Source organism: Pyxicephalus adspersus, chromosome 3 (assembly GCF_032062135.1).
Source record: "Pyxicephalus adspersus chromosome 3, UCB_Pads_2.0, whole genome shotgun sequence".
Classification (NCBI taxonomy): Eukaryota; Metazoa; Chordata; class Amphibia; order Anura; family Pyxicephalidae; genus Pyxicephalus; species Pyxicephalus adspersus.
The window spans coordinates 61,435,774-61,457,330 of NC_092860.1; the positions used below are offsets into that span (position 1 = coordinate 61,435,774).

The 21,557-nt window shown below is 38.5% G+C and overlaps 1 protein-coding gene across 7 annotated transcripts in view; it reads right to left on the reverse strand.

Moving 5' to 3' along the window:
• Window positions 1–21,557, reverse strand: part of KDM4B (lysine demethylase 4B) — a 189,640-nt gene that overhangs the window by 88,232 nt on the left and 79,851 nt on the right. For all 7 annotated transcript variants that reach the window (XR_011919846.1, XM_072404900.1, XM_072404899.1 and 4 more), the window contains 2 exons: window positions 7,753–7,979; window positions 5,004–5,118 (listed from right to left, as the gene is read on the reverse strand). Coding sequence is in view for 6 of the 7 variants with exons in the window: in XM_072404900.1 (XP_072261001.1) it covers window positions 5,004–5,118; window positions 7,753–7,979 (342 nt within the window). In the remaining variant the exon portion in view is untranslated. The remainder of the gene's footprint in view (window positions 1–5,003; window positions 5,119–7,752; window positions 7,980–21,557) is intronic.

Genomic DNA, 21,557 nt, shown 5'->3' on the forward strand with positions numbered 1-21,557 from the left:
GGGGAACAGGAGGTGCCCCCTTATTGGGACGCCATCATGCAGTGATGCCAGACATCATGGCGTCAGTAGCATACCCATCCCCCATTTGGACATGGGATATATATTTTTCTCCCTAGTCCAGAACTAACCTGGAGTTTTACTATATTTTCCAGTTGGGTAGGCTAGTTTCCTTTTTATGAAATTCTGACTAAAGACCACTTTTTAAAGTGTACAGGTTATCGTTACCTGGTGCTTTAATAACACAGCTCAACAAAATTTTTGTTTTTCGCTTGCCAAGGATTTTTCAATATTTTGAGTGAATTTCAGGTCATTGTTGAACCCTCTGTCTTGTTAAAGCTAGAATAGGTTAGGCATCCAAAGGCCCATAGGTAGCAAAGGTCCAATTGCAATGGCAGATTAGTGTGATTGCTGGGGTCTAAGTGGTAGTGCAGATTGTTCCTGAACTCCAAAGACTTTGCCTGCATCCCTGCAATCCAGGATCACAGCATACATAGCCCAATTGCCTGTTGGAGGATCTCCTTGTTGCTGTTTTCAGGATCATCTCATCAGGACATCTTTGCTACAATCAATCCAGAGGCCTCTGCAACCCATCCTGACACTGATCATAACTGGAGGGTATATCTGTGCACAATTCTCCTCAGGACTCTTGCTATGTGAACTCATTGATGTTTATTGTAAATATTGTTATTACTGTTTTGAGATATAAAGCTTACAAATACAAAAACCTGTGTGTTGATTTAGTTGCAATGGTTAATGCTGTATGCTGGGTGTAGTGGTTCCTCAGGTGCTGTTTTATATTACTGTTATTAATTCTGGTTAATATCCCAGGAAAGGGAGCCCCTCTGCTAACAGAGACCCTTGTCCTGGGTGGAGGCACTGCCAATTTTATTAGTACTCTTCCACATAGCGAAGGCCGGGGATCCTCTCTGTTATCTACAGGTTAGCTCCATAGCCTGGTTTGTGAGGGTCATTTACATGACCCCCCCCCCCCCCCCATAGCAGGGCTACACTTGCATATTTTGGTATTAAACTGGGGGACCAAGATAAGTATTGGGCTCCCCATATGGTATGCAAAACTTGTGTAGAGTGTCTACCTCAGTGGAAAAATGGAAAACTGAAAGGTTTGAAACTTGGTGTACCTATGGTATGGCAAGAGCCAAAAAATCATCATATTTGTTATTTTTCTGCTGTGAATGTAAAAGGTTTCAATCATTGCAAGAAAAACAAGTGGGAGTACCCTGATTTGGAATCAGCAAGATGACCTGTGCTGCATGGTGCTGATGTTTCTTTACCAGTGTTCAGTACTAATGGTAATTAATGGAGGTAATTATTTCAAAAACGTAAGCCAATCTAGCAAAACCAATACTATATTTGGAATGTGTGCACCAAATAGTACTAGAATACTAATGTTTTTATCTGGTGGAAACAGGTGTATATGTAGGCCTTAAGGAGAGGGGCCTGTTTGCCAACCCTGGGTAAGATCAATTATATAAAGAACACAGAAAGAAGGTTTTTTTTTGGCAACAGCATATATATTTTGTATTAGTGATAACTTCTCATAGTACATAACAAAACAGTGATTGGTAACCACTGGAGGCACCACTCCAGATCATTACCATTTCAGCCCTGTAGGGGCGCTAGACCATGAACTACTAGCAAAAATATACATTATCCAAGTTATATCACATATACTGACAATGGTGTCGCAAACGTAAGTAAGTTACCCAACGCGTTTCACCTAATTTAGGCTTCTTCAGGGTTGTAGTAATGTTTTGGCGAGGTTGAGAATGATTATTTAGCAGTATCTAGGTTAACAACAGGTAAAAAATATCAGAATATCACAATAACAATAATGTATCAAAGTGCAGTATGTTTTCTTAATTCACTAGACATACACCTAAAATCATTATGTCCAATCATATCCAGAGATATTCAATTGTACTATATTTCTAAGCAGAATAAATCATTCAAATCAACCATGATTTTCACATCATATCGAGGTGAACATATACTTCAAATAAATCATAAGAATATGTATAATCTAATTTAAATAATCATATATGTATATCGTCTGATGGGAACAAGATCCCAAATGGACCCAAAGTATGGGAAAAGCATTTCCCCAGATAAAGGTGGTTTTTTGGTTGGGCACCCCAAAGGTAAGGACCACAGAGAAACCTACAATGATGTAAATATATATAAAATAATAAACAACTAAACTGCTGTGTAGAGAGTTCAAGATTTGTAGGTTTTCGTTCTTTTGCATAGTAATAATAATGACAGGTTCAGCTGTTAGTTGTTTTACATAGTAGCAGACAGTAGATATATAGTGATCATACGTAATAAATTAATAGTAAGCCAATGATTCCATCATAAGGGTAATCATAAGAAAGCAACATGAAAAAATGTGCATAGAAAGATTATATATATATATATATATATATATATATATATATATTAAATTTAATAGGATAGTGTAAATTCAAGTCTACCTTTTGGTCCTGTGATAGCAGAGCACAGGGACCGTAGCTGCGGTCTGTGCCCCTGATTCCTCAATAAAATCCGCGCTCGCTGGAAGCACGAAAGTACGCGCGGCCATCGATCGCGGATTACCGCGGTCCGGACTCGAGTGTGCGCGTACACTCGCCTCACTGCCAGTCGGATTCCAGCCTTCACAATAGGGAGCGCGAATCTGCCAATTAAGGCGATTAGATCAAGCTCGCCAGTGTAAAGCTGCCGGAGATGCGCGGCTCCGGCCGCGATCTTTTTCAGTTGCTGAATAGCGCGATCGCGTACGATTTCGGATCGCGAATACGAATGCGCGACCGATAATCCGATTCTGCTTGATGAATCAGGGGCTGTGTGTGAAGCTGGCGTCCTGACAAGTGATTGGAGGGGGAGACTCCCGGAAGTCGCCTCCATATAAGGTGTGGGAGGCGGCGTTCCAGAAGTCAGAGCGCATCCGTGATGTGCACACAGGGCACACCAGGGCTGTCCAAAAGAACGGGCTCATGCGGGGACTTAAAGCTGCCGGGATCAGGATCAGGATTGGGATCAACACCCCCTCCCCCCCCCGCTTTTTTGCCCCCGTCCCTGCAAGTCAGACTGTATCGGGAAGACACCTGGGACAGTGGGGATGAAGGGGCTCTGGCAGTGAGCCAGATATGTAGGAAGAAGAGAACAAGATAGGTTCAAAAGTACAGGTGTCTTTAAATCAAATATTGTTACCATGATGATCAAAATCCTATTAGAGATATTATAGTAATATTATAGTGACTGGAAATTATCACATACATAATCAAATATTGGCTGGTTAACATATCATAAAGTATAATTCTAGACATAGTAAAAATAGCAATCCTAGACTGTATCCAAGCTGTACCGAATCAGGTGTGTAAAAATGGTTTGAAGCTAAACATTTCGTTTAGTCCTGGAAAATGGTTGATCTTAGGATGAAAATCTATTTCATTTCACATTGGAGAAGAATACTATCAAAATCACCCCCTCTAGTGTTGGGGGTAATTTTCTCCAATGCTGTAAATTTGAGTGGTGTCGAATATGTGTTCCGTTCCAACATGGAAACTAATAGGTGTGACCATTTTTCCATTTCTAATAGAAAATATATGTTCGTAAATGCGTTTTTGAAAGGTCTTTTTGTTTTGCCTACATAAAAACGACCACAAGAGCATAAGATTAGGTATAAATATTATATGGAGGCGACTCCCGGAAGTCTCCCTCTCCACTCACTTGTCAGCACGCCAGCTTCACACACAGGCCGCAGCTGCAGTCTCTGTGCTCTGCTATCAAAGAACCAGAAGGTGGACATGAATATATACTATACTATTGAATTTAAATATATATATATCTTTCTATGCACAAAGTTTTCATGTTGCTTTCTTATGATTACTTTTTTTCTTATTTTCTTATTTTTCTTAGTATTTTTATTATTTTATTATTTTCTTTTATTTTTTTCTTTTATTTTCTTATGATTACCTTTGGGGTGCCCAACCAAAAAACCACCTTTATTTCAGGGGTAATGCTTTGGGTCCATTTGGGATTTTGTTCCCTTCAGACGATATACACACAACATATGATACATCCTGAAGAAGCATGTAGGTTATCTTACCTTCTTTTCTTTTATTGTATGATGACTACAAGTGTCGTTGATATGATGATTTAAATTGGATTATACATCATTATTTTTATGATTTATTTGAAGTATATGTTCACCTCAATATGATGCAAAAATTATGGTCGATTTGAATGATTTATTTTGCTTAAAAATATAGTACAATTGAATATCTCCGGATATGATTGTACATAATGATTTTGGGCGTATGTCTAGTGAATTAAGAAAACATACTGCACTTTGATACATTGTTGTTATTGTGATATTGTGATATTTAATACCTATTGTTAACCTAGTACTGCTAAATAATCGTGCTCAACCTCGCCAAAACGTTACAACACCCCTGAAGAAGCCTAAATTAGGCGAAACTCGTTGGGTAACTTACTTACGTTTGTGACACCATTGTCAGTATATGGGATATAACTTGGATAATGTTGTATATTTTTGCTAGTAGTTCATTGTCTAGCGTCCCTTCAGGGCCGAAATGGTAATGATCTGGAGTGGTGCCTCCAGTGGTTACCAATCACTGTTTTGTTATGAATCTGTGCACCAAACATAACCTAAAATGACTTTATTCTGTTTGGCAAGAAAATGTTTGTTGACAAGTGTAATCATATTTCTACCTATTTTATCTGTATGGGGGGGGTCAGTATTTACCAAGATGAATGTCTCTAATGTAAAAAAATGTAGCAGTTTTGTTGTTACCGTGTTTTGCTTTGATGACACGCAAGACTACGCTTTGCCATATCAAAGAATTCTAAGACCTTGATATTTGCAATTGCCTTTTTCTCTCCTAACATATGCAAAAAAGATGATTAAAAAAACATTTTGCTGTACTAGCAAAACCAGAAAGATGAAAATTCTAAACACTCACCATCATCACTGGACACTTCTTGCTTTACTACAGCCATAGGGGAGCGTGCAGGTGGCCGTCCTAAAGGGTGGCGTCTGCTCTTCTTAATCTCCATTTTAGAGACAAGGACAGCATGCTGAAAAATTAATATTTTCTTAACCAACTAGTTGTCAAATAGTATACAATATCTTTTTACTTGGGATACAAAGACAGTGCTCCAACAGGTAAACAGGAAAGCTAATATTATAAAACAAAGTACCTGCTGCTACTTAATAAAAACAACAAAAAATACCAGTAATTCTCCTTGCGCTGTAGTCACAACATTAACACATCCAATATACACTTAGGAAGGATAGAAAACACAATACATTCATTAACTTTAGATTGTCTCCTTAGTGTTTTTTGTCCCTCACATGCGCAGGAAAAGAAGCATTTTTGACATTGTGAATGTCTCAGGTAGTAAAGAGTAATTTATGCTTTATATTAAGTCCAATGAAAGCATATCTGAAAGATACCAGAAAACACATTTTGGGTGGGGACACAAAAAAAAAAAATGTTAAAAGCAAAGTCTGTGAAGCTGCCTTGGGTCGAATAAATAGAGATTGACCTGCATGAACTGTCAATCATTTAGTGGTAGACCAGATGCTGGCTTTTTAAACTGTTAAGTCAAATAATGATTTTTGATGTCTTTCAACACCTGTTTATTTTGGCCATGGTTTTCCATTTTATAATAAAGCAAAGCCTTGAACTTTCAGGGTACCAAACTAATAACTAAAAACTTTAGTCCAGCCCTGGATATAACCCCTCCCATGACAGGTATGCCTTAGGTTTCCAAGAACAATGCTCAATGACAAGAATAGATTAGAAGAAAAGAAAATGATTTTACAATGTATACAAAAATCTCAGTTTCTCTCCTACCCACTAAGTCACATAGGAGTTCTTAAACACCAGGGTCTACAAAAATAGTTTATTTAGAGGTTGCACAATACAAATACAAAAGTTGGTAAAGACCCAATAGAAACAAGGAATTGCATGTAATTTAAAGCGCTCCCTGTGAGAATTATATCTAAACCTGGCCTCAGAAAAGACTAAAATTAACCAGTAGAAAGAATGCGAACCAAGACCAAGTGGCAGTCTTAAAATTACATTACATTAGGACATGAAAGCTCCATAGTCTAAATAATCCACAATGGAGATCGAAGATTAATGGGGGAGAGTGTGCTGTCCTGCATGCCACAGACACCCGCAGCATGAAGGAGTCTCATAATAGTGGACGCTGGGTCCCCCGTTAGTCGGTGGAGGCGAGAGGGAGAGAAGGGGAAACACTGATGAGGAGAAAATTCATAATGCAAATGTGTTTCAACATGTTTTATACATCACCCCATCCCCACACATTACCCTACATAAGCACACCCATATAAATAAATAACAAAAAAAATACGTCCCATGATGAAGCCTATCAGCAAAATGCGTCAGGGTATCAGACGTTTTTTCGTTATTACTTATTTAGTATACTTAATTAGTAGGGATTACTATGTCTAGTTGACTGGTCAAGTTTGCCATAAATAATTTAATAGGAAAGACCAAAAAACACTTCATATTGTATGCACACGAAAATTGTTATTTCTTAAAATATAACCCAAATTTGCCGCACAAAAAGTTAGCTCTCTTCTGTCTTTGTATTGTATATAACAATATATTCCTGGATATACACCGGACACACGTCCTTTTCTCTTTAGTCTCAGCTTGTACACTTTGTATTAACAATATGTCTAAAGTGTGTGTAGGATTAGAACCATCTCCTTATCACATATATCAAGGAATGGTCTTAGGTACTCTAACTTATGAATCTGTGTTTTTAATTACTTTTGCGTGTTCAGGTTGCAACTCAACTGCTGCAACATCTGGACAGTTATTGAGGCACTGTCCTGCAGAGCCCTGTATTCTCATAGAAGAGGTTTATACAGGTAGCTCTCCTGCACTTTCAGAGCATTCTGCTGTTGGGACACAGAAAAAAAGGAGAATAAAAGTTCAATGGCAGAGCCACAAACAAGCAGTAGATAATACAAAAAGGGTTCAAATAAGGAACTAAGCATGATGGAGTACGGTGGGATAAAACACAAGGGCTGTACCAATTTTTTTGTGCTTGCCAGTGATTAATCCTCCTGTAGGTAGTAAATGTTCAATTATTCCAGTGTCCCTCATTGAGAAAAGGGGAAATCATTTTCGGCATATTTGTGCATGTTTTATATCAAAACTAATGGAAATTTTTATGTATTCATTTTAATGTAAATATTTTTTTTCAATGATCCATTAAAATATTCAGGCCTAAACAATTAGGCCTAAACTCTTTTCTAAGTAAAACAATTTCCTTTATGTTACGCACTTTTATTAATTTAATCAGTCTAAATATTTAAATATAATGGTAAAATTTTGTAAATGTTACAAATAGCATAAAATTCTTGAATAGATATGAGAGAATCAAATATTTAGGACTTATTAGTATTCACTGCTAATATGATGACATCATGCATGATGTTCCAATGTGAATAAACAGATACACAGTGGCTGCGCAATTGAGCAATGTAGAAAAAAAAAATCCTGATCAGTGAAAAAACTGTTGCATTGCTGCACCTAATATTTACCACTCCATGTGCTTTGTTTTACTCTTTAGTACATTAAACCTAAAGACATATTTTTAATTGTAGTTCCATTTTTTCTAGACTGTTTATAAAGCACTATAAAATATACTATATGTATTAGAACAAACCTTAGGTACTGCAAGCTTTTTTGGACAAGCTTGTCCTTGTTTTCTGTCATGTTCTGTTGGGTCCCATTTATGTTTTACTGCTGCAAAATGCTCAAAGGCGTCCTGACATGACATCCTTGACTTTTCAAACACAACCTTCTTGGTACGTGGCACAACATAGAGTGTTGGAACAAGCTGTCTAGGCTTGAATTCATCTTCTTCTGAGAAGCCCAAAGATGAGGTATTACCTTTAGAACAAGAAGGGTAAAAGAGATCTATTTATTGAAAGGACACAATTTTCGTTTAAAAAAAAAGGGCTCTATTTATAAAGCAGGGAATCTGAATTTCTCATAATATTCCCTGGCGGAGAATCTTCCAGGTTCATTTGTTACAATGGCAGAAGTTGATTCTCCACCATTGAAAGTTTCAGTGAGTCCCTGCTTTGTAAAGAGAGCCCAAATAAGGTAAAGTATGCATAAACTGTATAATCCTAACATAATAGTGCAAGCCTAAACATGCTGAGTTTAAATAGAGTATATTGCTGAAATAATCACAATGACAGAGAGCATTTTTAACCAATTAGCTTGGTTAAAAGGACTTAAAAGAAACCTGCAAGGATAGATGATGTAGAGCAGGGACAAAAAAAAACCAAAAAAACAAGAACATTTTCTGTACAGAGCCTAGCCAGCTGTTTAATCACTGATATGAAACAGTGTTCTTTAAAACTCCAAAAGGCTGAATTCAGACCAGATTTTTTTTCTTTACTCCTTATATGGCACTCACATATTATGCAGCACTTTTAAGTCCTTGGAACTACAGTCACTAACTGTCCCTTAACGCCCTTGCGGTCTAATTCTGTCCAAATTTCCATGCAAAAAGTGTTAAAATTTTTTTGCATGGAATATTATTCCACATTGTAGGCAATAATTCTTAGGCATAACTCCCCAAAATATGTCCAAGAGTTATTAAATTTAATAATAAACTTTAAAACAAAAAAGTTAAAAATGTAATATATCTATCCCCAGTTAGCCTCCGGTCCCTGCCATGGGTGGATCGGTCGTTGGTACGGCCGGCCCACCCTCTACTCCCACTTACAGTGGATTTATTACATAATTGGGATATCCTTCTCAGAGCAGGCAAATTGTCCTCAAATCCGGGACCCGTGACTCCGCTGTTTGATAATCCAGCGTTCCCCCCGGCAATGCGAACCTCCACATTTTTATCGTGGTCTGCATCTGACAGCCGTTATCTTAGGAGTATATTACATAACGGACGGGTCCCCCTACTGGCCTCCCTGGATCTCCCAAACAGGAGCAAGCTGCTTTCTTGGCTTTCATAAGGCAACTGTCATCTTTTGTAGCTTCATTTTCTGACTTATCAGTCTTTTATAGAAGCTTAACAGCGTTTGAGCAGTTGTTTGGCTCTTCTGACCGCCCCTCCCATGTTGTGTCCAGGTTGTACGAGCTACTTGCTCAGGACTCTGAGCCCTCGGCACCTCTATATATTAAATATTGGGAGAGAGAAATGACTGGACATATAGATGCGGAGGATTGGGAAAAATCATTCACCCTAACGCATAGGTTAGCCTTAACCTGTAGAGCTCAATTATAAAATTCTATCCAGGTGGTATTATTGCCCAGTAGATCTCCATAGAATCTCCCCTACACAATCTGATCGATGTTGGCGATGTCATTTACATAAGGGGACGATACTTCATATATGGTGGGAATGTCCGCCTATATATCGATTTTGGAACACAATTATTCAGGTGTATAATGACAGCACTGGGTCCACCATAACCAATACTCCCAATATAGTTCTTTTATCCATGGTTCCGGGTTCGCTCAAAACCATCAAAAGTGGGGTCCTACGTCATTTTCTTACGGCAGCAAGGGCCACTATTCCGAGATTGTGGAAGCAATCTGGTGCTCCTTCTATAGCCAATTGGGTCTCCGAACTTGAAAAAATCCGCCATATGGAAATGTTGGTCGCAGAGGATGATGATAGAATGGACCAATTTAAAATTACCTGGTCCATTTGGGACTGGTTTAAGGACTCTTCCCGATTCCGCACTTATCTTACTTAGTGTCTAGGCTTACAGGCTGGATCCCAAACCCGGTATTTAGGGTCAATATATACCTCTTATTTCTTTGTACCACTTGGGATCCCCCCTTCCCCCCTGGGCTGATTTGTTATATGTATCTGTCTGTGTTGTTATTTTATCTGTTGTTTATGACTATTGGTTTACACCCTATGCCATACACTTCCGATAGCAGATATAGAGCTGTTTTTGTACAGGTTTAACATGTGCTATGTGATCCCTTTAGAACTGTTATGTTTCTCTGTTTTATTTATTTATTTTTTTGGGTATATGCAGCCTTATGGTATTGTATGTCTGTGAATTAGAAGCTTACAATGTTATGTTTGTTATGGTGTGTGTGTTATATAGCTGATGGTAAATGTGTTATGTTTACCTGTTACCCTTTTTTATCTGAAAACTTAATAAAACTGATTTAAACAAAAATGTAATATAACTGTACAGTAGCATATATATTATAATTTTATATAAATTATATGAAGATTTCTTTGTATTAGACTTGGATTACAGCTCCGCCCGCATGAACCGGCACCTGCACCAACGTCACGGTAACCCTGTAGATCGGAGGGAGAAGACGTGTCCCCAGGACTTGCAAGGACCAGAAGAACGGCAGGAGACGACAATGGAGCAAGGTAAGTCGGGTTTTTCTTATCTTAAAGCGACCCCGAGTGTGACTCAGGATTACCGCTTTTTGCAAGTAAAATCCACCCCGAGTCACACTTGGGAATACTGCTGGGGGGTTAAAGGGGTTCACAATCTAATATCCCTACTCTAATCATATATGAATAACACAGTCAAAGCCAATTTTGAGACAAAGCCAATTAACCTCCCTGGTGGTATTCCTGAGTGTGGCTCAGGGTGGATTTTTCATATCAAAAGTGGTAATCCAGAGCCAAACTCTGGGCGGAATTGCCAGGGAGTTTAAAACTACTTTGTTCTGACGTTCCCGCGGCGTCCTCCATCAGTGCCCGCGGGGTCCTCCAGCAATGCCCGGCATCTTCTTCCCCCGGCGCTGCCGTCCAGACATCTGCTTGCGAGTCTTAGGCTCAGGGGTGGGACTGTTATAAAGGTAGACGGAACCGGGCAGGAAATTTAAAATTAAGATTTTTAAATGTACCTGTCCCCCCTCAGTGTCACCCACCTTGCAGTCCCCTGCTGTCAGCACCATCTCTGCTTCTGGATCCAACTCTCTGAACACTTCCTGGTCCAGGTCATGTTTAATTCTTGGTCAGCTGCTCCCTTGCCCCAGAGTACTAGGGTGTTCCGCAGACGCACTCCCTCTGCTGGCAGGCATGTGAACAACACCTGAGGCTATCTCATCACCAGCACTCCCCCTGCTGGTGGGGTTGGTGTCTGCGGCTCACATGACTTACACTTATCACATGACATCCCTACTCCCAGGTTTCTACTGCTCCCGTTTGTGCGTACTGTTCCTGTGTTATCCGTGTACTGACCATGGCTTGTTTCCTGATGACTTTTGTTTGCTGCCTTTCCTGACCTTTGGCTTGTTTCCTGACAACTCTTGTTTGCTGCCTACCCTGACCTTTGGCTCGTTTGACTACTCTTTTGGATTTCGCTCTGGCACTACATTTTGGTTCCTGCCAGTTAGCAGTCACCTGCCTTAGCGGGCACAGGGGCCGCAACCTAGCAGTAACAACCTCACCTCTAGAGGCTCTGGAGAAGACCAAGCTACTGCTTAAACCCTATCCACTGGGTTGGTGACACAGTGGATCCACCACTTTGCCTTGTGGACCTGTGACAGTACTGCTTTTACATTTAAAAATCCTCATTAATCAACCTGCCAGGGAGGTTAACCTAACTGCATCTTTTTAGGTGGAAGGAAAGAATGTTAGCAACCATGCAGCCTATGTTTTTTGAAACATCGCCGCAGACTTACTTTAAAAATGTAATTAAAGGAATGAATAGGTTTTCCTTTTTTTTTTGGAGTTAGTATTGCTAAAAGTTCTTTCAGGTGTTGCATGCAGTGTCCAAGAGCAGTTTGCTGTATGAACTGTATGAAAATACTACCGAAAAGACAAAATTGAAGTAAACCTGTGCATACATTAACAAACAAAAACAAATTTACAGTTTTAAAAAGTACAGAGATTCTTAAACGTATAGTACAAAAAAAAGGTACTTAAATAGACCTATGATCACATTTTTTACTTTATATTCAAGGTTACATTCCTCAGGAATTCTGAATTATAATGGCAGAATAACATCACACAGTTCCTGCACACCCATGATGCAAATCTCCCTTTTCACCCCATTCGAAATGTGATCTAGTGCAGGTAAACTCATTGGTATGCTTAAGCAATCAGTTTGAGAGACTTTTCATATGGAGCGTTATCCTGCGGTAATAATTAAAAGATGGGTAAAACTTGGTTGTAAAGGGATGGGTGTGGTCAACAACAATACTGGGATAGGTTGTGGCATAAAGGACCCCGAAATAACCCCTATTCCATTACACCACCATCACCAGACTGTACCATAGATAAAAGGCAGTATGGACTCATGCTTTCATGTTATTGATGTCAAAGTCCAACCTTACCATCTTAATGTTGCATCAGAAAGTGAGATTTATTGGATCAGGCAATGTTTTTCCAATATTCTCGTGTGCAAATTGTAGCATCTGGTGTCTCTTGTTAGCTGACAGGAGTAGCACCCGGTTTGGTCTCCTTCTACTGTAGCCTGGCTTCTTCATAGTTTGACATGCATTTAGAGATGTTCCTCTACATACCAAGGTTGTAATGAGTGGTCACGCATAACTACTGTTGCCTTTTTATCAGCTTGAACCTTTCTTGCCATTCTTCTCTGACCTCCAGCAGCAACAAGACACCTTTGCCCAGAGAACTGCTGCTCTCTGGACAATTTTTGTAGTTTCTAAAATACATGCTATGTGTAAAGGGAAGCTGGATATGCATTCAATATTCTTACACTCAGCTGTGAAAGAGAAGAAAAACCACATGACTACATAAAATCATCACTGGAGAGACTCTGTTGACCAAAATTGTGTCACCAGTTATTCAGGGAGTTGTAGTAAGTAAACACCTGAAAACAGTAAAGGAAATGTAAAGGAACACAAGATTCAGAAGGGGTTTTTGCCGATATGTTTTTGCCAAAGTATATACTCAAAATTGCCCTCAAGTATGAGATGATTCCCAAAAAGTTGGGACTTCTCAATCAGAAAACTTTACTACTACCAATTATTAGTCCAGGGAAGGATAAGAGAATATATTATTATTGCCACATCCTAGGTAACAAATATCTGACAAATGGGAAAAAACACTGCCCACACTGCTGTCGGTATCCTGACGGTAGATGGGGCTTGAGATCCCCACAAGGCACGCCATCAGCCGGCTCTGGATCCGATAAAAAACAGCAGTGTGGTCAGCGGTTTTATCTCCCTTTGATCCAACATTCCTTTGCAGCGGCTCTGTGTTTGAAAAAGCATGGATTACTTCAGTCAGTTAAGTACATTTGTCTAATCTTACCCTGCAGGGTTTGTGGCCTAGAAATTGATTTACTACTCTAGGATTATTTGGTTATCTCCCTCATAAGAGGAGAGTTTGGAGACTACATGCTAATACTAATGAATATCTGAGTATTAGGAGCTTTTTAAAAAATTTAATGTGAAGAAAATATATCAAGAGAAATTAAGCGATCTATTTAGATAAGCCTGCTACAAAGGAACTCCCAAATGTAGGCAAGATATATCTATTTATTTTACCTTGCCTGCTGTTTATTATTAGTGAACTACAAAATATAGTTTTAACTATGATGAGTGATTGTTATTATCTTACATAAGGAACCTCACTTATTACAAATAGTTAATTACATACATTTTTATAGAACAGAGATCTTGTTTGAAGCTTGACCTGCACCAGGTTATGAGTTGTTTTTTTGAATCACCATGCGCATCATACATATTTTTAGATTAAACTGCTGACCTCTCTTCTGCCTTTTTTTGTGGGGACCTATATGAGCTGTCAGTTTTAGGGGGGTTTTGCTATTGAAGAAATTGATTGGTAAAAATTATAAATCATAAAACTTACTGTTTTGCTATTTATATATTTTAATCTATGGATTAATGTTTTAAATGTGTATTATATGTAATTTGTAGATCTGAATTAAGTTCCTGATTAAGTGATCTGTGTCTATAAAACACGTCAAAGACTTTTGCATTGCAATATTTGTCATGGTTTTATTCTTTTAACTATATGTAATATATTGTATTGTATAATAAAATTACTGTTTGATGGAATAAACTGTTGAATGTAAATAGGTATGCCTGAAAAGTCACGTTCTGTTTTTCCTTTTTGGCAGGTATCGGAAAAGCACCTACTAGGAGTAAAATGTTGTGAATATGCCTAAGGTTTGTCAGTAATACGCTCCTTAGCAACATTCCCTTTAACACTGGCAGTCAGCGAACTTCCCAGCAACATTCCCCCCCCCGCCTAGTGGTCAGTGTGAAAACACATTAAAAGGGCTATAAAGTAAATTCTTAACTTTATTTTGAGCATATAAGGTATTATTTATCACAAACAAAACAAAAACCAACTATGTATATGATAATGTTGCTAAATATGATAATGTTGGTAAAAATTTAAAAGCAGTTTACATTGTAATCTGCTTTTCAATCATTGATCACAGAAAAATATATTAATTAATGAATAATAAATGCAAAAGTACAACTATTGGTGCATCCAACAGCTTTGTCCAGTGTCCAAATTTAGTTTGTCCACTATCAGTCCTAACCTTTGCATGAACTTTTCCTGTCCTTTTACTCATTTCCTCAATTGAACACTTGTCTCTGACCTCGAACGCTCCCAACTTCTTACTGGAAACTTGACCACATCCATGGCATCCAAAAGGCATCTCGCCAGTGCAAAAGCTGTTTTTGAACAACTAGAGAGCAGTGATAGTGATTTGGAGTCACTTGTGGAATCAATTACCATAGTGAATACCAGGAAACTTGTCATCAGGCAGTGACACTGAAAGAGAACACAGCGACGAATCTGAGTTTAAGGTCAGTACTGTGAGCACTTGGTGCTCTATTGACCTTGGTGCAGCTCAAGAGTGCACTCTTCAGTGCCCCCTGGATTCCCATTTACTGGAGCACCTGGTGTAAAAATTGATGCTGAAAGCAACGACCCCTTGGCATACCTGCAATTGTTTCTGACCGATGAGGTTATTGAAAAAAATAGTTGCCGAGACAAACAGGTACACTACACAACAATTAGCTGCTCCACACCTGGGGTTTGCAAGAGGCAGAAAGTGGGAACCAGTGACCAAAGATGACATTTCTCTATTTTTGTGCTTAGTGATACTTCAGGGAGTGGTGGTCAAACCCCTGCATAGGTGGTATTGGTCTACCAATAAAGTACTTGCCACTTCATTCTTTGCCACAGTCATGTCAGAGTACACATTTACCTCCTCATGAAATATCTACACTTTGCCAACAATGAAGAATTTGATGACTACACTACACAACTACACATCTTGCACCAAAACTCAAAAAAAAAAATTTGGGAGGTAATCTCAAATAATTTTTAAAGACATTGAAACATCAGCTTAGATGAAGGTCTATTGGGGGAAGCGCAGCTTGGTGAAAAAAACTGCATCAAAGAGAGCATGATTTGGTGTGAAATCATACATGCTGTGCGAATCATCAACTGGAATTCAGTTTAGAATTTGGTCCTATACACTGGAAAACGAACAAAATTCAACCCAAAATACAGCAACTATGCAATGGCAACATCTTCTGTTATTTCACTCATTAAGCTATTGCTAAATGAGGGATAGTGTCTTACAACCGACAACTTTTATACTTCTGAAGTTTATGAATTTCTTCTGCAACACAAAACAGATGCGTATAGAACTGTTAGGGCTAACAGGCGCACCATGCCATCAATGTTTGCAAAAAGGAAGTTAAACACAGGAGAAATGGTTGCCTGGCAGAAAGGCAAAATGATGGCCCTGTGATGGCGTCACAAGAAAGATGTGTGCCTAAAGAGTACAATCCATAATACCTTCACTGTTATGGTATGCACAAAAGGTTAGGAAAAAATGACTACAATAACAATGCTTGTGCAATGCCTACATTATCTTCCTTTGGAAAGTTTATGAATCTACTGACATGAACCACCAAACACCATCAATGGCCGGGAATAGACCTGGACGTCGTGCTTTTGCCGTTGTCAACACAGAACTCCTGACTGGTCGTCACTTCAAAGTACATCCCACCAACCACAAAAAAAAAAAAAGGCAGCACCTACAAGGATGTACGTGGTTTGTTGCTCAAAGATAGATGACAATGGAAAGAAGATCTGAAAGGAAACCAGGTTCTACTGTCCTGATTGTGACGTTGGTATTACATGTGTAATACCTGGTATTTGTATGTAATACCTGGGATGTCTACTAGACATTTATTTTAAATTTATCAATATTATTGCACCCTTGTTTGGACAAATTTCAGTGTTTTTGATTTCATTAAATGTTTAATTTATTTGTTACATTATTATTTCATTATTTTTAATAATTATTTTTTATAATTTATTATAATATAATTTATGAATATATTAGGAGCAAGGAAACCACTTACCTACATCCACATCGTGGCTTCTTTACAAGATTGACTACAAAGGCATTGTGCCGTGTTTGACACTTGCCTGTTTTGGCCAACAATGGAATTGCTAGTCCAAGCCTAAGATTTTCCACAATGTATTGCAAGCCTTCTTGATTACTTATAAATTGAATTGTTTAGCTCTACTAACAATAAGGAGACTCTGCAGAGATTGTAAAATCAATTCAATGTTGCAATAGTTAAGTTGTACAAACTAGTAAAATTTTCATTTTTATACAGCTTACTGCAAAGACACAAACACAAAAAGTATAGGAAACATCACACTTACACTTCTCATTTTACTACACCTCATTTTAACCCAGCAAGTTCTGGAAAAAAAAGTTTGATCTGCTAGAAATTCATTTAGCACCAAAACCCTGTGGTGGGATGACAACACATTTGCTGGACTAAAGCTACGTATACGCGTCCAACGGTTCTCCCCCGATAATGGGCTCAGGGCTGATATCAGACGAGAATCTTGCGTGTGTACAGTGGCAGTTGTCCATCATTCGAACGACCGTCCTGGCGGATGCACGGACGATGAATGACTAACCATCCTAATGCAAAGGAAAGGGGAGAGCGCACAGCAGGGTGCCGCTGTCGCTCTCCCTCTCCCCTCTGCATAGAGCAGAACGGTGAAGAACTTGTTCGTGCATTATGCAGTGCTAGTCATTGGAAAGGATCGTGAAAGATCCTTTCCAACGACTATTACTGCATGTGTGTATGTGGCCTAAGAGTCTCAGCTCTGCCTAGAGTCTTTCTAAACTACTTAGGCATGTATGACATAAAGGCTGTAGTTCAAGATAAGAGCTAGAAGGGCTTTTTGAGATAACACAGGAAGAGAACAAAAGTAATGAAGCTCTGAAGTAATGACAAGATTAACATTTTTTTCACGTATTAAAACAGAAATAACAAAATGCTTCCAATTCCAATCTTAAACAGAGCAAATAAGAGATGATTGTTGTTAGGGTTTACATAAACTTTAAATATATACATATGTCTAGGTGATGATGTGACTTGTGATGCAAACAGTAGGAAAACAAGCCAGTGTAAAGCAGATGATTTTTTTTTTACCTAATTAGTTTTACAACCTAATAAATAATTTTGAACTACATTCCTGTGTTTTATTATTATCTTGTATTGATATAGCCAACATAATATGCAGCGCTTTACAAAGTCCATAGTCATGTCACTAGCAGTTCCCTCAAATGGGCTCACAATCTACCCTACCATAGCCATCTGTCAATAACACAGTCTAAGGCCAATTTGGGAGGAAGTCACTAACCTACCTAAATGTTTTTTGTTATGTGGGAGGAACCCAGAAAAAAACACGCAAACATTGGCAAAACATGCAAACTCCATGCTGTGTCCTGACCAAGATTTGAACCTGGGACCTAGTGCAGCAAAGGCCAGAGGACTAAACTCTAAGCCACCATGCTAACTGTTCATACAATCATGGCCAAAAAGATTGGCACCCTTGCACTTATGTTAGAAAATTGTTGCAATTACAAATGCTATGGTATTTTCATTCCGTTTATCTCTTTTTTGGCATTGGAAGAACACAAAAAAGAAGACAAAATTATTGGCACCCTCACCTTAATACTTGGTAGTTTACCCTTTATAAGAAATAACTGATGTTAATTGCTTACTGTAACAGTCAATGAGTCTTTTATACCTCTGAAAAGAAGTGCTCCATTTTCTGATATAAATGCAAGGGTGCCAATATTTTTGGCCATGATTTTATATGCTGAAGACAGTCACAGGTTTTGATTACTTATCTACAGAACATTTTGTCCTTAACAAATGTGAATCAGACCAGTGTCCATCATTACAAATAAAAGGTTGGCAAACAAAGCAAAAGGAAAAGCCTTTACTCTAGACCCTAGACAGATTTCACTGTCTTGGAAAGATGTGCGATTACAAACCCAAGCATCCATTACATGGCTGGTTTAGCAGTTGGTAAAAGAATGAAGCGATTTCACATATTTCAATTTCATTGAGCCACATATGGGGAAATCACTCTGCTGAATTGGATTTCTGACCAGATTTGGAGCTCTTGCTCTGTAAGGGTCTTTTGGCACCCTGAAAGCTTTAACTTGGATTACTAATCTGAATACCCAGAGAGATGACAGTGAAAAGAATACTTGTTGGTCATGAATGAAGCCACCCCTCTTTGCCCATTTGGCATCTTTGTTCTTACAAGGTACTGGCAAAAAGACTTACTGTTGCAAATGTAATGTTTATGATTATACTGTCTGGTGTTGTGTTGAAAAACTATTAGACTATTGGACTATTAGAGATAAGCCTGCCAGACTCTTCCTTAAAGTCATAGTCCACTGACTTTTTTTATTTTTTTTAATGTAGATATTTTTCTAATACAAGAATCCTCTACGAAATACAGGTAGGTAGGTGGTCTACATAGACTAAACTAGTTGAGCTTTGTAGGCGATGACTGGTGTAATTGCTGGGTGTCTTTCCTTTTCTTAACTTTATGTATGTAAAACATGCTATTGTATGTTTCTGTACAAGGTAATCTTTCTTTAATCTTTAATCTTTCACAGTGATGTACATGATGGTAACACACATTCGCAGATTAGGTTTAAAAATTGGCAAGCACAATTGACACTGCAAAAACAGTGTCTGAAACACCTTTTAGCTTTTGAAACTGTATGCTTTCATGGATATTTCTGAATAGCTTTTGAAACTGTGTGCTTTCATGGATTTTTCTGAATATGTTCATAGTTTTGTAAACTGTCTGTGTAGCTTAATAACAAAATGTTTTAATATTTTGTAGAATCAGGGATGGCCTTTGTTTAAAGTAAACACTGGGAGTCTAAAGTGGTTTCTAGTGACTATGAAACGTGTCACTGAAATAATGTACCTCATTTGTTTATTTGCATACACTTAAAATCTGAAATAAACAATAGTTTTGATGCTTAATCGTTTTCTTGGTGGAACTATTTGGTAAATATTTGGGAAAGATTTAGAAATTTTATGGAATCAAACAGTGCAGGTTCAATTAAGGCTAAGTCTACACAGGCTGTTTAAACCAGTGTTTAAATGCCAATGTTTGAATTTCCCATGCATTAGTTATAAACTCTGAATATCCAGACATAATTGTGTCATGTACAAACCATTAGTCAGACCTCAGGAATATGCAGTCCAATTTTGTGGTTTAGGATGTGTAGGATGTTGTGGAACTGATGAGAGAGCACAGAAGGGCAACTGAACTGAAAGCCATGGAGGAGCTCAGCTACTAAGAAAGATTAGCTGAATAGAATTTATTTTCCCTTGAGATAAAGCACTTAGAGGTGAATATGATCACCCCCATTACATATACAAACAGTCCATATAGAAAACTTGTTGGGTGGTTCTGTTAAGTATTTCTGAGTTTGATAGCAGCTTGATAGAAGGATCTTTAATTTCTTAGAATTTTCCTCTAGCAAAGCTAGCAAAATTAGTATAAGGCTATTTTGTTTATTTTTACAAATGGTTGTGATAAAATGGCACCAATAGCAGATTCTGGTGTGTCCGCCTATAAAAGACAGTTCAGAGATGGGTCCAGATGAATCAAAAAGGGCAAAGTAGTAAATATTCACTTTATTTGGTCAAAGGCTGATTCAGAGGGTTCAAAGGTTTCAGAGAAGGTAACATGCATATTTGAAAGCCAGAGGTAACTCCGCTCCACTGAGGTAACGGCACAATTCTCTTTGGAGTCATACCACAATGACAGACCCAAAAATAGAAACCACTCTCCTTCTTCTAGCGATTTTATCACACAATGTCCAAGGGCTAAATTCCTTGATTAAGAGATCTAAATTTTTCTACTATTATAACTCATTAAAATTTATATCCTGGCCCTACAGGGGACCCACTTCTCTAGTGCCACGCCACATTTTTTCATAAGATTTACCCTGCGAATTCTGTTAAGAAAAAACGTGGGGCTCTGCTTCTCCAGAAGGCTTAACTTTTCCCCACACGCAGTACACAGGCTGGTGGTAGATTTTGAATGGTCACAGGGACAATTGAAGGCAATTTGCTTACAGTTGTGACTTACTATGCCCCTTATGAAGGCCAAACTGCCTTTATGCAAAGATTGTTGAAAGAAATTGCCTCTAAATCACAGGGTACATTGATTGTATTGGGTGACACTAATTTAGCAACTGCTACTTGTCAGGGGGAGATCCTATGTAGGTTCAAAAGCATAAGGATCCTATAGGTATTTTCCCTATAGACTGTATAAAGGGAACATTTCTGGGCTTTTTGCCCTCAGGAAGCTCTCTTCCTAGGATTCTTTCCTATTTTTTTAGAGGCATGTTTAACACTAGGGGTAAGCGGTTCCAACTGCAGTATCTGAAAAATGCCTGTAATCATTCCCCTCTGTGCTGATGTAGGGGGTTAGAAAGGCTCGGCCTTTTATGAGGGCCTGGGCATTAGGTCTAATTTGCAAACAGCTATAGAATGACACCTTAATGCCCTCATATTTATGTTAATCTCCTGGAATGTCAAAAGTCTGCGTGTGCAGGTGTTGATGATTTGCCCATAGTGAAAGTGGTGATAGTCATGCCAAGGGTCGGCCATGTGGCGCGTATAACTATATGGGATGTCAGGTGTATAAAAAAAGGTAAACAAGAAAGGACTAGACATCAAATTAAACTTAGACTTGCAATGTAGCCAGATATGCCTAGTGAATTGCATAGGAGCCAACAATGTGGTTTTAGGGACACGAGCAGAAGAGCTTCACAACATGGAGTTAGAATGGATGGGGGCCATGCATAGTTTTTCCAGTTCTGTCCAGTGGTTAAAAGTTGGCAAGGTTGACTAGGATGCTAAAAGTCTAAGATGTGATGCGTAGTAATACTTAGCAAAGCCTGGGACTCCAAGTCCCCCCTACGCAATGACTACGCAATGTACATAGCACACTAAATTCAATTCTTCTGATACGACCTGATTTAAAAGTTAATGGGAGACAGCATGAAACACAACAATAACCAATGATCAATGGCAAGTAGCGTGTTGTTCTGCTCACAATTGCTCCATCAGTGCCAAATTACAGGAAACCGCCTACAAGGTTCTTACACATAAGTATGCGACTCCTGAAAA